At 42.6% G+C, this 18,609-nt stretch overlaps 1 protein-coding gene across 1 annotated transcript in view; it reads left to right on the top strand.

The window, feature by feature from the left end:
* LOC140195440 (uncharacterized) overlaps positions 1 to 18,609 on the top strand; it is a 442,685-nt gene that overhangs the window by 341,207 nt on the left and 82,869 nt on the right. Inside the window, exon 10 of the mRNA XM_072253735.1 lies at positions 14,682 to 14,786. Within this exon, the coding sequence (XP_072109836.1) occupies positions 14,682 to 14,786 (105 nt within the window). The remainder of the gene's footprint in view (positions 1 to 14,681; positions 14,787 to 18,609) is intronic.

The following is an 18,609-nucleotide window of genomic DNA, read 5'->3' as shown; positions in this document are numbered from 1 at the left end:
GGACTGATTAGGGATAGTCAACGTGGCTTTATGCATGGTAGTGCATGTCTCTACTTTCTAATAGTTTTTCGAGAAAGTTACCAGGAACGTTGATGAAGGCAAGGCTATGGATGTTGTCTTCATGTACCTTAGCAAGGGCTTTGACAGGGTCCTACATGGCAAGTTGGTCAAGGTGGTTCAGTTGCTTGGCATTCAATAAGAGGTTGCAAATTGGATTTCACATTAGCTTTATGGGAAAAGATAAAGAATGATAGTAGATGGTTGCCTCTTTGACTGGAGGCCTGGGACTAGTGGTGTGACCCAACGTAAGGACATAAGAAAACAGAGCAGGAGTAGGCCATCTGACCCATTGAGCCTGCTCCGCCATTCAATAAGATCATGGCTGATCTGGAAGTTTGCCATGGGATTTGGACCAGCTGGAAAAGTGGGCTGAAAAATGGCAGATGGAATTTAATGCAGACTAGTATGAGATGTTGCACTTTGGGATGAATAACCTACGATAGGTTGTATGCAGTGAACGATATAGCACTGAGGCCTGCGGTATAACAGAGTGATCTGAAAATACACATCCATAATTTCTTGAAAGTGGCTTCACAAGTCGATAGGGTTGTAAAGAAAGCTTTTGGCACATTGGCCCGCATAAATCAAATAATGAGTACAGGAGTCGAGATGTTATGTTGAAGTTGTATAAGACATTTGTGAGGGCTAATTTGGAGTAATGTGTGCAGTTTTGGTCACCTTCCTACTGGAAAGATGTTGCCCGGACTTGAGAACCTGAATTATTGGGGAAATTTGAACAGGTTAGGACTTTATTCCCTCGAGGGTAGAAGATTGAGGGGAAATTTGACAGAGGTATTCAAAATTATGAGAGATACAGATAGGGTATATGCAAGCAGGTTTTTTCCACTACGGTTGGGTGAGACTAGAGCTAGAGGTCATAGATCAAGATGAAAGATGAAATGTTTAAGGGGGACCTTCTTCAATCAGAGTGTGGAAGTGTTGATGTGGGTTTGATTCCAAGCTTTAAGAGAAGTTTGGATAGGTAGATGGATGGGAGGGGTATGGACCTCTATCATCCAGGTCAATGGGATTGGGCAGATTAATAGTTTGGTACAAACTAGATGGGCCAAGGGGCCTGTTTCTGTACTGTAGTGCTCTATGACTCTAACTATATGACTATTTTAAACTCAATGTAAGAAATAGGAGCAGGTACAGGCAATCTGGTTGCTTAAGCCTGCTCTTACCTTCAACAACAGTGTGGCTGATCTTTTACCTCAGGCACCATTTTCCTGCCTTTTCCCCTTGTGCCTTGATTCCTTTGCTGTCCAGAAATCCAGTAACTATTTTTAATGTATTCTTGAAAGGTTTTCCACAGCCTGAGGATGGAAGGAAAACCAAAAATTCACTGCCTCTATGTGAAGTATTTCCCATCACTCTGTTCCTAAATGGCCTAGTCATTGTTTTGAGACTGTGACCCCTATTTCTAAACTTCGCAGTCAGGAGGAACAGTTTATAGTGAGAGCCCACTGAGTCTGCAGTGAATTTTGTATGCTTCATGTCACTCCTCTCTCATTCTCCATGCTTTGGAGAGTAACAGTGTAACCTATTCATTCACTTACTTTAAATAGCCCAACAACAAAGGAGGAAGCCACTTGACCCATCAAGTGTATTCCAGTTTTCAGTGCAACCCCCTAAATCCCTTTCCCCCTTTTTTATCCCTCTTCTCTATTCCTTCTTACATTCTATCAGCTCAAGTCTGATTCTCCACCACCCACCTATGTGAGAGCATTAGCTAATTAGCTAACCACCCAGCATGTATTGGAAGGAAAGAGTAATACCCAGGGTAAACTCATGGTCACAAGGAGTATATGTGATTTATACGCAGTGATCAGGATTAAACCCAGGTTGCTGGCTATTTCTTGCTGACTTTTCTAATATGACAGATAATGCCACGCTGATGAATCTTCCACGTACTCTCTCAATATCAATTTTATTTTTTCTATAAAGAAATTAAAGTTGTTTTTTTTTCACAAAATTCCCAGTGTACTCTCACCACTGCCATATACAATTATAGTAAGCCATCATTATTTTTGCTAGTTTTCAGTAACTTGTGTATAAGGCCACTCAAGTTCATTCAAACTTTCTAAGTAGTCTGCCACTGCCTCTCAATTTCATTCCTCCCTCTTCCCCCTCTGGCACCATCTTCCCACCATTCTCTCCTTATCTGGTTCCACTTAATGTCTGCCAGCCCCTGATTCACCCCTCCCTCTCACCTCTTTATACAGGCTGTCTCTCCTCTACATCTCACCTAATATTTATCTTTTTTTCTTCATATATATTGGGCCTCCTCCTTCTCCAGTATTAGACCCTTTGCTCTCCAATATTTGTGGGGGCTTTTTGTGTCTCCTTTGTGAAAAGAGGCAGAGACTGCCCCAAAAGTAGGAATATCGACATTACTCAAAACGCTGGAGGAACTCAGTGTGTCAGGTAGCATCTATGGAGGGAAATGGGCAGGCAACATTTTAGGTCTAGGCTGTTCATGAGGACTGGAAAGTATAAAAAGGTGGAGGAAGCTACGGAGCAAGAGCTGGTGGGTGATAAGTGGATCCAGGTGAGGGGAGGAGAATAGGAATGATGTAAAAAGCTGGAAGATGATAGGTGGGGTGGCAAAGGCTGAAGAAGATGCAGACTGATTAGAGAGGAGTGGAACGTGGAATAAAAGGAAAGAGTTGAGGAGCCAAACCAGTGGGAGGAATATGTAGGCGACGGTCAGATCAAGAGGACTGAAGAGAGGAAAGAGATAGGGTGATGGAGGCCAGTTTGATAAGAGGAAGAAAAGCAGACAGACAGGAATGGCCAGTGGAAGTTTGAGAAATCAATGTTCTTGCCATCCAGGTTGGAGACTGCCGAGCTGGTATATGAGGTGCTGTTCCTCTAACCTGCGTCATGTCTCAACTTGGCAGTATCGGAGGCTATGGACAGACATGTTGGTGTGGTAATAGAAGTGGATTAAAATAGCTGGCCACTGGGAGATCTCTGCTGGTATGGCGGATGGAGTGAAGCTGTTTGACAAAGTGATCCCCCAATTTGTTTGATTTCTCATCGATGTGAAGGAGAAGCATCGGATGCAATAAATGTTCCCATGGATTCACATGTGAAGGACTGCCTCACCTGGGAGGACTTTTTAAGGCCCTGAATGTGGTGAGTGAGAAAGTGTAGGAGCAGGTGTAACGCAGCACATTTGCAGGGGTAAGTGCCTTGAGAGGGATTGGTGGGCAGGTGGAGGGATCAGCAGACAGGAGAGTAAAGGAGATCATGATATTTAGTTGGAGGATATCCTGGATTAGATGCATTGGATCCTTGCTCAGCACTCTCTGCAGTGATATTTTTAATACACTAATATGCATGCAGGGAGTGAAGGAATTCATAATATGAAATACGTGTCTCAGCTGGGACACATTAAATCATATGAAACCCTCTACCTTTTGGAGTAAATTAAAAAATGTAAAAGACATCGGGGTTCAAAGGAAAGTGACAAATTGGATCCCACATTGGATCAATGATTGGACTCAAATGGTAATGGTTGAAGGGTGTTTATTCTGTTTGGAAGACTACAAGCAGTAGGGTCTTTCAGGATTCAGTATGAGTTAAACTTAAGCATTTAGGTATGATAACAAACAAGTTTATGTACGATGCAAAACTTGATTATAAGGAGAAAAGCTTTAGCATGTGGGTAGGTGTGGATGATTAGTCATTTGGATGGAAAAGTGGCGATTGGAATTTAATCCAAAGAAGTGGGAGGCAATGCATTTGGAGAGCTGCAGCAAGGCAGAGAATATGTGGGGATACAGTATATTGAGGAAAGTGGGGCAACAAGGGAACTGCATTCCTAAAGGCAACAGGACAGGCTCACATGGGTAGAAGTAGCTAAGGGATGCTTTTATTTACAAACCAAGGTATGAAATAGGAGTGCAGGGAGGTTATGCTATTTACTGCTCGTTTTTCCACATCTCAAGTGTCATATTACAGGAAACATAGTGCTGAAGAGTGTGCAGGGAATTGACAAAATGTTTCTAGGGCTGGAGAATTGTAAGCATGAGGAATGCTTGACTAATCCGGAATAAAAACAGAGAATGTTGAAAATAATGCTTCCATGATTTCTGTTTTTATTTCAGATTTCCAGCATGTTTTTTTGATATTTTAGAAGAATGGTAACTGAGGGGATATTTAATTGAGACATATAACATTATGAGGGAATTTAATTGAGTAATTTGGAGGAGGTGGTCAAAAACTTCGATGGATGTATTTGAATTAATCAACAGAAGGATTACATGGGAGAGAGGAAAGATCTTTACACCCCTGAGGGTGGTTGCAATCTAGAAATCACTACTTAAAAGAGTTGGGAGGTGCGGGTGGAGGGTAGTGACAGAAAACCTTATCACATTTAAAAAGTATTTGGAAAAAATTGGAAGAGCCATGATGGATCACATGCTTAAAGTTGGAATTAGTTTCATAATTTTTCATTTGACACAGATACAATTAGCCAAATAACTTCCTTTATTGTCATTTTCAGTTAATGCCCTTCTTGTTTTGTTGTAAGTCAAATATAATGATAAAATATATAGGTAAGCTGTAAACACGAGGAAATCTGCGGATGCTGGAATTTCAAGCAACACACAAAAAAGTTGCTGGTGAACGCAGCAGGCCAGGCAGCATCTCTAGGAAGAGGTACAGTCGACGTTTCGGGCCAAGACCCTTCATCAGGACTAACTGAAAGAAGAGCTAGTAAGAGATTTGAAAGTGGGAGGGGGAGGGGAGATCTGAAATGATAGAAGACAGGAGGGGGAGGGATGGAGCCAAGAGCTGGACAGTTGATTGACAAAAGGGATATGAGAGGATCATGGGACAGGAGGCCTAGGGAGAAAGAAAGGGGGAGGTGGGAAGCCCAGAGGATGGGCAAAGAGTATAGTGAGAGGGACAGAGGGAGAAAAAGGAGAGAGAGCCTGAAGGGAAAAACAAAATATATATATATATATAAGTAACTAACTAACTAATGGATCGGGTACGAGGGGGAGGTTGGGCATTAACGGAAGTTCGAGAAGTCAATGTTCATGCCATCAGGTTGGAGGCTACCCAGATGGAATATAAGGTGTTGTTCCTCCAACCTGAGTGTGGCTTCATCTTGACAGTAGAGGAGGCTGTAGATAGACATATCAGAATGGGAATGGGATATGGAATTAAAATGTGTGGCCACTGGGAGATCCTGCCTTCTCTGGCGGACAGAGCGTAGGTGTTCAGCAAAATGGTCTCCCAGTCTGCGTCGGGTCTCACCAATACATAGAAGGCCACATCAGGAGCATCGGACGCAGTATATCACCCCAGCCGACTCACAGGTGAAGTGTCGCCTCACCTGGAAGGACTGTCTGTGGCCCTGAATGGTGGTGAGGGAGGAAGTGTAAGGGTAGGTGTAGCACTTGTTCCGCTTACAAGGATAAGTTGCTGGGAGGGAGATCAATGGGAAGGGATGGGGATGAACGAATGGACAAAGGAGTCGTGTAGAGAGCAATCCCTGCGGAAAGCAGATGGGGGGGAAGGAAAGATGTGCTTAGTGGTGGGATCCCATTGGAGGTGAAGGTCCCTTTCTTTCTCCCTAGGCCTCCCGCCCTATGATCCTCCCCCTTCTCCAGTTCTGTATCCCTTTTGCCAATCAACTTTCTAGCTCTTAGCTCATCCCTTCCTCTCCTGTCTTCCCCTATCATTTCGGATCTCCCCTCCCCCCCCCACTTAAAATCTCTTGCTATCTCTTCTTTCAGTTAGTCCTGACAAAGGGTCTCAGCCCAAAATGTCAACTGTACCTCTTCCCATAGATGCTGCCTGGCCTGGTGCGTTCCACCAGCATTTTGTGTGTGTTGTTTGAATTTCCAGCATCTACCGAGTTTCTCGTGTTTACTTATCATTTAAGCAGACATTTTTTCTGATGTTTGGTGTTTGTTGATTTAAAGCATGTTTCATTACATATTTTGAAATACTCTGCTACCTTATGTAATTTGCAATACTGATCATGAACAAATATTTGTTACATCTCTCTGAAGGAATGCAAAGGATCACTTGATAATTAAATGCTGCTCAGCTGCATCGGACTCCAATATTGAACTTCTGTGATAGGGAGCCAGGCTCCAGGGATAGCCAGATGGCCTGACTTTTTTCATCTTGGTTGGACTCCGTTCCCTGCTGTCCCACAGCGAAATTCTTGGCATGCTGCAGCTTTGCTCTCTAAATAAATTTTCATACCTTGGAAGACCTTTAGAGGTTGAAATAAAGAAAAGTAGTCCTAAACGACCACATCCTTCCTTATAACACAAAACAAATATTAAATAGACTTGCAGAATGGATATGTGTAAATGACAAAAGAATTTCAAAGTGAGCAAATGTGTGAGATGGTGCTTTGCAGAAAATTCTTCACTTTAATGTCACAAGAGGTTTTTTTCACAACTATTGTGTCCATGCTGGAAGAGTAAAGAGGTCATATGCTGCCTGGATAATAGGAACCTGCACAAAATAATGCAGAACAAGGATCCTAACAATGGAAATAAGTAAAAAAAAAATCATAAGCACTGAAGTACAAGCATTAGGATTCCCTTATCTTCAAAGTTGCAACAAGTTTGCTGTAATATTTCCCATGTCTGACTGTGTATAGCTTCTTGCTGGACTGTTTGACTGGCTGAAGAACTGCAAATGGTATTGAACATTAACGATTGCTCAATGAACTTTCCCAATTCTGACCTGTTAATTTAAAGTCAAGTCACTAATGAAGCAGGTGAAGGTGCTGGGGCCTGGGCTACTGTCCTGAGGAACTCATATAGTGATGTCTGGGATGGAAATGGTTGATATCCAAGAACCTCAATCACCTTCCTTAAGAGAATGTTTTCCATTGTTTTAGCTTTTACCAGGGCTCCATAACCCTCACTCAGTCAAATGCTGCTTCAATGTCGAGGGCACTCGCTTGTAGGCCCTAGAATTCAACTGTTTGTTCCATGTTTGAATCCAGACTAATGAGGTCTGGAAGCTAAGTTTTCCTTGAAATGCTCAAAACTTGGCTTCCATCTACAGGTTATTGATGAGTAAAGGCAGCTTTATAGCACTCTCAAGAGCACGTCCCATCATCTTGCTGATGATTGAGAACAGACTGGTTGGTAATTAGCTGGATTTGATTTGTCCTGCTTTTTTGTCAGAAGTATATAACTTGCAACTTCCCTCTTTGTTAGGTAGGTGCAGATATTGGAACTGTACTAGAACTGGCTGGTTACGTGCTAGTTTTAAAGTTTTCAGTACTATAGTTGAGATGCTCCAACGGTTTTTAATACATCCAGGGCTGTTTCTAGATATTGTGTAGAATGGATTAAATTTTTTAAGGAATGGCTGCTTTGGTGGTGGGACTCTCAGGAGAAAGCTGGATTGGATTATATTAAGCATTAATTGCTGAATATGACTGTGAATGCATCAGTTTGCCTTTAGCACCCACATCATCCTCAGTGAGCAGAACAATGCCTCTGGAGCTACCAAATCCAATTGCTATTTCATTATCCGCTTCCATTCACCATAGATGTGATAAGACTGCTGAGATTTGATCTGATCATTAGTTGTATGTTAGCTGTTTATTGCATGTTGGTTAGCAGACATGTTGGTTAGCAAGCATGACTTCACTAGATTTGCCCTACATTCATAAGTTTCCAGCTTTTCTGCACTCCTCATTGACTGAAGCTTAATAGTAATGGCAAATTGAGAGATACTGCATGCTGGGCTCTGGGTTTGAAATTGTGGTGGTGTTCATCTATGTGACTGCTGATTGTCCACAGATGCCCAACTCCATTATGAACCTATTGCATTGAGTGCAGTTGCAGACCACACAAGGTTTCCTGAGTATCAGTACAAAGATGGTGTGATGGTCACTTCAAACAATACCATTACGGACAGATATATTGCTACAAGTAAACTGATGAAGGTGGGATCATTGAAGTTGTTCTTCACACTGGTATACCAACATCTTCTGCAGATATACTATGTTAGCTGTATCCTCTTGCCAGCATGGTCAGTACTAGGGCGCCAAGCCATTATTTATTTATTTACTTACTTAGATACAGAGCAGAACAGGCCCTTCCAGCCCAACGTGTGGCACCGCCTAGCAACCCACTGATAGAACACTAGCCTAACTACAGGGCAGTTTACAATGACCAATTAACCAACTAACCAGTGCATCCTTGGAGTGTGAGAGGAAACTGGAGCACATGGAGGAAACCCATGTGCTCATGGGAAGGACGTACAGCAGCGGAACTAAACTCCAAACTCCGACGCCCGGAGCTCTAATAGCGGCTACACTGCTGTGGCATCCCATGGAGTTTGACATTGGTGTTAGGCCTTGAAGTCCCCCACCCAGAACACACTTTGTATTCTTGCTGCCTTCACTGTTTTTCACAGATTATTTTTCCCAGTGTTAAGGAATGCTCATTTATCTCCTGAGGCAGGACAGCGATCAGGAGGAGGCTTCCTTGCCCACACTAGACTTGGTGGCATTGGACCTCATGGGTTCTAAAGTCAATATTGAAATTTGCTGGGACCAATTTAGCTTTTGATACTTCTTATGGCTCTGTCTTTTCTGTAGGACAATGTATTCAGGGATTGTAATGAAGGGTCTGGCACATTGTCTATAAGATACAACTGTGAGAATGGTATGTCAAGCTATTGCTGGACTGGTCTGATCTGATGAAAACTCTCTTAATGTTGACAGAAGATTATGAAGAGGGAATTTGTGAGGGAAACTGAGATGAGATCACATTTGCTGTGTCTGAATTCAGTACCTAATTGATATTGGATTTTCTTTTTGTTATTAATTGCAGCAGTAAAGCTGCAGGTGAGTTGCTTGCTAGGACATTTCAGAGGGTATTTAAGCATTAACAGTATTGTTGGATAGAGTCATGGAGTAATACAACATGGAAACAGGCCTTTCAGCCCAATTCAGAGCTAGTCCAATTGCCCATGTATGAACTGAATTGACTTTATTTCTTACATCCTTCATGTACGTGAGGAATAAAAACCTTTACATCTCCATCTAAATGTTCAATGTGCAATTTATAGTAATTTGTAATAAATAATATGTACAACAGGACAGTCAATCTAACATAGAAATACAATTGTATCAACGGGAATTAATCGGCCTGATGGCCTGGCAGAGGAAGCTGTTCTGGAGTCTGTTGGTTCTGGCTTTTATGCTGTGGTATCATTTCCCGGATGGTAACAGCTGGAATAGTTTGTGGTTGGGGTGACTCAGGTCCCCGATGATCCTTCAGGCCCTTTTTACGCACCTGTCTCTATAGGTGGCTGTCCGCACCACTCTCTGCAGAGTCCTGTGATTGAGGGAAGTACAGTTCCCATACCAGGCAGTGATGTAGCCAGTCAGCATGCTCTCAATTGTGCCCTTGTAGAAAGTCCTTAGGATGTGGGGACATGCCAAACTTCTTCAACCATCTGAGGTGCCTTTTTCACCACGCAGCTGATATGTACAGACCACATGAGGGCCTCGGTGATGTGGATGCCGAGGATCTTAAAGCTATTCACCCTCTCAACCCCAGATCCACTGATATCAATAGGGGTTATCCTGTCTCCATTCCTCCTGTAATCCACAACCAGCTCCTTTGTTTTTGCGACATTGAGGGATATTGTGGCATTACGATATTTGGGCCATATCCTTATTAACAATCCCTGTCTGTGTACCTGTCCAAATGTCTTTTAAATGTTGTTCCTGTACCTGCCTAATTTGCTTTCTCTGGCAGCTCATTCCGTATACTATATGCACCACCCTCTGAGTAAAAAAGTTGCCCTGTCATGGTCTGGTCCGTGAAGCCTGCATTCCGGTTCACAGTCCGGTCCATGGACACAGGACTCCGGGTCTTCCAGCTGTCCCTTGTTTCGGTTGGGTTAATCATAGGCACCTAATTCCTATCTTGAGGCTTGGAATATAAGTAGCCTTGGATTCCATTGTGGGCTGCTGGGTTGTCTTGTCAAGATCCCCTGGGAGCAACCTGCTGGTGGAAGGCTAGAGCAGCCACTTGCCATCTTTCGGCCACGTTGGGGAACCATCCCCTCATGGAGCCTTGCTGTCAGTAGTCAGAGCTGCCTTTGCGGTATGGATTCGGCTGTTTCCATAGCCAGCTGAGGTTGCTGGCTGAACTGAGGCTCGGAGCTACCCCGAAGCAGAGATGGAACTGTCTGTTGTTCTTTGGTGTTTGTCTCTTCTTGTCCTCGCCTCTGTGGGGTAAGTCAGGCTGTTTTGCCGTTGCCCTGCGGGGGGATCTGTCTTGTCTAGTTCTTGCCTCCGTGGGCTAAGCCAGGTCCTTTTGCCGTTGCCCTGCAGGGGGATCTGTCTTGTCTTGTCATTGCCTCTGTTGGGTAAGTCTGGCCGTTCTGCTGTTATCCAACAGGTGGACCTGTCCCACCTTGGTGAGGAGATAAAGTTGAGTCCCAGCTTGTCTTTGGATGACTCCCGGCTCTATGTCTATGTTCTGTCCAGTCTCATGTTAGTGTTGCGTTAAAGATAAGTCCCAGCTTTTCGAAGGATAAGTCCCAGCTCTGTGTCGATGTACAGTTCCCAATCTGTCTCTGAGCTCCAGCCTCCGAGTTATCAGCCTCTGCATTTCAAGACAAGGACCCCAAGCCGAGCTCCAAGAACCCAAGCCTCGAGGGTCCCAAGCCAAGCTCCATGAACCCAAGCCTTGAGGATCCCAAGCCAAGCTTCAAGAACCCAAACCTCGAGGACCCCAAGCCAAGCTCCAAGAACACAAGCCTCGAGGATCCCAAGCCAAGCTCCAAGAACACTAGCCTCCATACCAAGACCCCAGCCTGCAGCCAAGCTCAAGACCCAAGACCCATCCCCAGCCTGCAGCCAAGCTTAAGACCCAAGACCCTTCCCCAGCCTGCAGCCAAGCTTAAGACCCAAGACCCAAGTCCCCAGCCTGCAGCCAAGCTTAAGACCCAAGACCCAAGTCCCCAGCCTGCAGCCAAGCTTAAGACCCAAGACCCAAGTCCCCAGCCTGCAGCCAAGCTTAAGACCCAAGACCCGTCCCCAGCCTGCAGCCAAGCTCAAGACCCAAGACCCAAGTCCCCAGCCTGCAGCCAAGCTCAAGACCCAAGACCCAAGTCCCCAGCCAAGCTCAAGACCCAAGACCCAAGTCCCCAGCCTGCAGCCAAGCTCAAGACCCAAGACCCAAGTCCCCAGCCTGCAGCCAAGCTCAAGACCCAAGACCCAAGTCCCCAGCCTGCAGCCAAGCTCAAGACCCAAGACCCAAGTCCCCAGCCTGCAGCCAAGCTCAAGACCCAAGACCCAAGTCCCCAGCCTGCAGCCAAGCTCAAGACCCAAGACCCAAGTCCCCAGCCTGCAGCCAAGCTCAAGACCAAAGACCCAAGTCCCCAGCCTGCAGCCAAGCTCAAGACCAAAGACCCAAGTCCCCAGCCTGCAGCCAAGCTCAAGACCCAAGACCCAAGTCCCCAGCCTGCAGCCAAGCTCAAGACCCAAGACCCAAGACCCCAGCCTGCAACCAAGCTCAAGACCCAAGACCGCAGCCTCAAGCCTCAAGAGCAAAGACCCCAGCCTGTCTCCAAGCTCATGCCTCTAGACCCCAGCCATGTCCTGTCCTGAAGCCATGTCATGTCCTTGCCTGGTTCTGGGGTCCGAGTCCGAGGCAAAGCCCAGGTTCGGGGTCCTTGTCCAGTCTGGGGCTCGGAGTTGAAGCCTTGTCTCCTAGTCCATGGTTTCTAGTCCTGGTCCCGCTTTCCCTAGCCCAAGTCTGCATTCTTGTCCCTGTTCCTTGTCTTATCCTGTCACGTCCCTACTCTAGTCAAGTCCTATTCCTTGTACTTCAGTGTCTGTGTCTCGCATTTGAGTCCGTTCCCAGCAACCCCATTGTGACATGCCCTTTTGGTCTCTTTTAAATCTTCTCCCTCTCACCCTAAACCTGTACCCTCTAGGTTTTGATTCTCTTTCCCTAGGGGAAGGAAAACCTGTCTATATTCATTCTATCTATGCTCTTCATGATTTTATACTCATATGTCCAATTTCTCCCTATAACTCAGGGCACTGAGGCCTAGCAGCATTCTTTCCAGCTTATTGACATCCTTGCTATAACCAAAACTACATAAATAAATTAGACATGGTGAGGATGGCTAATCCCATTGAACCAGATGGGTTGTTACAAGTCAATAGATTATTACAATGGGTAGTTCATCCTTTTCAAATTTGTAATTGCTTTGGTGGAATTCAAACTCATATCTCTGGATAGTTGGTCCTCCGAATTACAAGTGTAGCAAGATTACCATTGCCTTAATCTTCACCCACTGCTTGTTTACCATGTGCCCAAAGGGCCTGCTTTCCTGTTCCCAGCAGACAAACTAGTTTCTCTCTTTTCTTTTCCACCTTCTGCATCAAAATTTCAGGTGCTGTAATCAGATCCCATTGTGCACAATCCTCCCATGGTAAGCCTTTGGAAATGGTCGGCAGCACTGTTTCAAATTATGTTTACAGCTCCAGAATCTACGGTGTATATTTGCTAAGAGCTATAGTGTTGATTTGTGCCTTACTGTTACTGCATACTCCTAATAAATGACACAGTTAGCAGCTGCATGCAGCACTCAATATAATGAGCAGGCAGTATGCATCTGCTGTTACATGGACCAGATGTGGGATAAGTTGTACTTGATTGCCGGTTAAGCAACATCCCCGACTCTACCTAACTTTTTTTTTCCCTTTTCTGTTTCCTTGACAATCTTCTTCCACACCCACATCCAGTTTGGTACCTGGTGTTTTTAATTTTCTGTGAGGCCTAGACCTGAACAAAATGAGATAAATATCAACTATGTTAACAAAAAAAGATGCAGAAGATAAATAAGGGCAGGAAGGGGAAAGGGTCATGTAAAGAATGGTCAAAGTGATAGACATTACAATAAGAATTTCTTTTTCATGAAACATGCAGAATGGCAGAGAAAGAGCTGGCATAGCAAATGCTGAATAGGAATTAGACAGTGAGAAATAACCACAGTTACTGGAAGAGATATATCAGTTCTTTTTCAAGTGAGTAATGCTACGGGAGATGATTTAAATTTAATATATTGTGTGTAACATGGTACATTGCTCCTGTCATTATAAAATATTGTAGCATTTGAGTTACTGAGAGCAATGCCACAAGAGATCTTTTATTGATTAAAATTTAGCAAATATAGTCGACCAAGTAAAACATCTTAGAGCCTTTGAGGTTCAGAATGTTCTCTAACTTAAAATGTAACCAATAAAGCATTGACTGGTCTTTTATTGGCATTTTGAACAAATGATCCATTGATATTCAATGTTCTCCCACTTGTAGGCAAATGTACACTAAAGTAAAGCAAGAAAATATCAGTTTAACCAGATGGTAGTTGTATTAGATTATCTTTGTCGCTTGTAAGGTCACTGTTAATGAATATAAAGAACAGGATGTGAACAGCAGACTGTAATCACTGGTTGGTATTATACTATTCTTTGTAGATCAGAGTTCTACTGAGAAATAGAGGTGAATATAAGTTACTGAATGTAATGCATTAAATATTATCTGAAGGGATCTACTTTGCATTTGAACCTTTATAATTATGTGAAAAGAACATTCATCAGGTTTGAAATTTGTCTGCCATATATTTTCATCTCTATTAATTATTTTAGACATGACGGTTTTGCATTATTCATCCGATTGACCATATTTCTTTCAAGTACAAGATCTTCAGGATCTTTGTTTGATAGCGTTAACAACATTATTTAGTAATATTTGGTAAAGTAGTTAGTGTACCCAAGTATCAAGGTAATATAAAGCTCATTGCTACATCTGGGTCTTTGTCCACATCCTGATCAAAGCCTTTGTCTCATTTTTCAAAGGAGTCTCTTTACTGAGGTTCTTGGAGAGGTTTCTAGTCATCCACAGAAGGTCATGTCAATTCAGCTGGTCACATCCAGTTCTCTCCATTCCCCTGTGTCTCAGGATCCCCAGATTTTCCTCCTCTGATGCCTAATTTGTCAGACACCATGCTGCTCACCTTCGTTGCCTGGGTGTTTAGCCCCACCCTGCTCCTAGTGACTTGGACTTCACCTTTCATCGCCTCATATTCTCCCAGAGAATTGAGCTTAGTGTTGCCATATTTCAAATATTAACAACCTCCTGCTACTTTCTTACTGTATGCTACTTCTGCTATCTTACCACTATTTCCATTTAGTAAGAACTTACAAAATTAATCCCAATGCAGTTTGATAACAGATTCCTTTACTTAATGCCCCCTCCCTCTTCGTTGTCCTTAGATCACCACCTCCACACCAACTCCAATGGTCTTTTGCTATTACAAAGTATTTTCAGTGTTACTTACCTAAAGAACCTTCCAGTTATTACTGGAATAATATAATGACTATCAATAATAGACAGGTAATAAAACACTGACTTCCTAATAGTATTTTTATCCATATGTCGATGGTTAGTTAACTGATAAAATGCACTCTTTAAGCATCTGATGTTCCGCATAACATACATTTTGTTCTGACCCATTATTGATAAGTCATTTTGTGACTATCTCCCTATAATTGCAATATTGATAACCTGCAGAATGTACTTGTCTTATAGGTCTGGTATCTACTGGGCTGGGTTTGTTACCTTCAGGCAGAGAAGCCCAATGAGGATGTGTCTTTCAAGGACTCTGCCAGGACATACCTAACAAAAACTAAAAAGGTAACTTTGTTCGATGGATACCATATTTTATTTAAAGAGAGATTACATATTCTGAAAAATTTAAAGAGGTTGATCCTACCTGCAGTTTAAAGAGTGTATTAGTTGACATTTGCCAAAATAGCAGATTGACAAAATGCATTATTTCTTTTTCTTTGGAGATTTATAAATGCACTAATGCGTGTTCCAGAAGAAGACATCTCTTTTTCAGCAATTCAGTTCTCTAAAATATTTTAGTATGTTTTTGAAAATGTTTTTAAGCTATAATAATTCACTAGTGATTTGAGGATAATATTTTCTACCATGATATAGGAATTAGATATTCAGTAATAAACATGCTTAAATTCTGTCTGCTAGAAAGTCTTTCCAAAGATGAGCAAGCTCTGCCATCTCTGGCAGATTTATACTAGTAGTTATAACCAATCTTTCAATCACAGCAAATCACAGATTTAGTCATACGTTGTGAGTAGAAGGAAATTTAATTTGCTCTTTGTAAAAGTTGAAAACAAAGGTATAAAGAACACTGCAGCAATTTCTCCATATTTAAGGACCAGAGATAATCTTTCCTTGTAAAATTTAACCGAATGTGTTTCATACAATGCAAAACACATAAAACAGAATAGATAGTCAGGAATGTGCCGCATAGCTGTAAAATATTATGTTGTAAACCATGAGATGATACTCATCCAGTTTATTAACATGCCCATTCACCCAGATGGAGTTGCAGTTTCTGAACCCACCTTCAACCATCTGTTATTTATGTAAGAGTTATAATTCAATATTTTATGTAATAGTAAACAACTATCTGTTCTCTTCCCCGTCTACAGAATCTTGCCATTGAATGTTGATAATTTACTTCAAAAGCATTGGCATACAAGCAAAGTAATATAACACATAGACCATCATATCAGAAAGACAGACTTTCAGCCTCCGTCAGCTACTCCTTTTGACTGAAACATAGTATAATAACTATGATCAAATATTGCTTTCCTGAATTAGTGATGTGTTCACACTTTCTTTGCTGAGTTCTTCAGCAATGATTTTTTCTAAGATATCAACTAAATAATTGTAATAGATTAATTTGTTATAACAACATTTAGCATATGGCCTTTCAACTGCATTTCTGCCTTGTGTTTCATTGAGAAGATTCGTTTCTTTGCATCTCTTTACTAGTTATGTGGAAGGCAAAGGAGGTGGGGTGGCGCTCTTAATTAAGAATGAGATCAGAGGGATTGTGAGAGACGATATAAGATCTACAGGGCAGAATGTTGAGTTCATCTGGGTAGGGATTAAGAATAGTAAAAGGAAAAAAATCACTGGTGGGAGTTGTCCTATAGGCCACCTAATAAAAATATTGCAGTGACAGAGGTGATTAAACAATAAATAACTTAGGCTTGTAAGAATGGAACAGCAGTTGTCATGGGGGATTTTAACTTCCACATAGATTGGGTGAATCAGGTTGGTCAAGGAAGTCTTGAAGAGGACTTCATAGAATGCCTCCGTGATGGCTTTCTTGAGCAGCATGTTAGTGAACCTACAAGGGAAAATGCTATCTTAGATCTAGTCTTGTGCATTGAGATGGGTAAGATTAACGATCTTGTAGTCAGGGATCCTCTTGGAAAGGCTGATCATAGTATGATTGAATTTTGCATACAGATGGAGGATGAAATAGTTAGATCTAAAACTAGTGTATTATGCTTGAACAAGGGAGACTACAACAGGATGAGGGAGGAGTTGGCTAATGTGGATTGGGAGCACAGGCTATTTTGGTAGGACAGTTGAGGAACAGTGGAATACTTTCAAAGAGATTTTTCAGTGCTCAACAAAAGTATATTCCAGTCAAAAGTAAGGACAGTAAGTGTGGGTAGAGCTGGCCTTGGATAACTAAGGAAATAAAAGATAGTATCAAATTAAAAGCTCATGTGTACAAAGTCACAAAGAGTAGTGGGAGACTGGAAGATTGGGAGAACTTTAAAAAGCAACAAAGAACAACTAAACAAGAAATAAGAAAAGGGAAGATAGAGCATGAAAGTAAATTAGCACAAAATATAAAAGTTTTTATAAATATATAAAGTGAAAGAGGGTGGCTAAAGTCAACGTAGGGCCCTTGAAAGACAAGGAAGGGAGAAATTGATATTGGGTGATAAGGAAATGGCCGAGGCATTGAGCGACTATTTTGTGTTGGTCTTCATGGTGGAGGACATGTCTAATATGCCAAAGAATGATGTTATGGACGAAATGGGAGGTGAGGACCTCGATAAAATCACTATCACTAAAGAGATAGTGATGAGCAAACTAGAGGGCCTAAAGGTAGATAAGTCCCCTGGTCCTGTGAGATGCATCCCGGGGTGCTGAAGGAATTGGTGGAGGTTAGAGTAGATGCGCTGGTAGTCATTTACCAAAATTCTCTGGACTCTGGGCAGGTTCCGGCGGATTGGAAGATAGCAAATGTCACGCCACTTTTTAAAAAAGGATGCAGGCAAAAGATAGGCCTCTATAGTCCAGTTATGCTTAACATCTGTAGTCGGGGAAAATGCTTGAAGCTGTAATTAAGGAAGAAATAGTGAAACATTTAGAAAGGAATGCTTCCATTAGACTGAGGCAGCATGAATTCAGAAAGGGCAGGTCCTGTTTGACAAACTTACTGGAGTTCTTTGAGGACATAATGAGTACAGTGGATAGGGGGGAAACAGGTGGATGTCGTATACTTGGATTTCCAGAAGGCATTTGATAAAGTGCCGCACAAGAGACTTATAAATAAGATACAGATGCATGGAGTCGGAGGAAGTGTATTGGCATGGATAGTGGATTGGTTAACTAATAGAAGGCAGAGAGTTGGTATTAATGGGTGTTCCTCCGGTTGGCAGTCAGAGGTGAGTGGGGTGCCGCAGGGGTCGGTGCTGGGCCTGCAGCTGTTTAACATTTACATTGATGATTTGGAAGAGGAGACTGAGTGTGGCGTAGCAAAATTTGCTGATGACACTAAACTGAGTGAAAAAGCAAATTGTGCAGAGAATGTGGAGAGTCTGCAGTAGGATATAGATAGGTTAAATGAGTGGGCCAAGGTCTGGCAGATGGAATACAACGTTGGTAAGTGCGAGATCATCCACTGTGGAAGGAATAATAGAAGAGCAGATTATTATTTAAATGGTGAAAGATTACAGCATGCTGTTGTGTAGAGGGACTTGGGAGTGCTTGTTCATGAATCGCAAAAAGTTGGCTTGCAGGTACAACAGGTTATTAAGAATGCAAACAGAATGTTGGTCTTCATTGCTAGAGGGATTGAATTCAAGAGCAGGGAGGTCACGCTGCAACTATACAGGGTACTGGTGAGACCCCACCTGGAGTACTGTGTGCAGTTCTGGTCTCCATTCTTGAGGAAGGATATACTGGCTTTGGAGGCAGTGCAGAGGAGGTTCACTAGGTTGATTCCAGAGATGAAGTGGTTAACTTCTGAGGAGAGATTGAATCGCATGGGACTATACTCTCTGGAATTCAGAAGAATGAGAGGAGATTTTATAGAAACATACAAAGTTTTGCAAGGGATAGATAAGATAGAGGTAGGAAAGTTGTGTCCATTGCTGGGTGAGACAAGAACTTGGGGACATTGCCTCAAGATTCAAGGCAGAAGATTTAGGATGGAGAGGAGGAGAAACTGTTTTTCCCAGCGAGCGATGAATCTGTGGAATTCTCTGCCCAGGGAAGCAGTTGAGGTGCCTTCATTATATATATTTAAGATACAGTTAGATAGGTTTTTACATAGTAAGGAAATTAAGGGTTATGGGGAAAAGGCAGATAGATGGAACTGAGTTTACGGACATATCAG

This window comes from Mobula birostris, chromosome 3, assembly GCF_030028105.1.
Source record: "Mobula birostris isolate sMobBir1 chromosome 3, sMobBir1.hap1, whole genome shotgun sequence".
Lineage (NCBI taxonomy): Eukaryota > Metazoa > Chordata > Chondrichthyes > Myliobatiformes > Myliobatidae > Mobula > Mobula birostris.
This window is presented reverse-complemented; position numbering and strand designations above follow the sequence as displayed.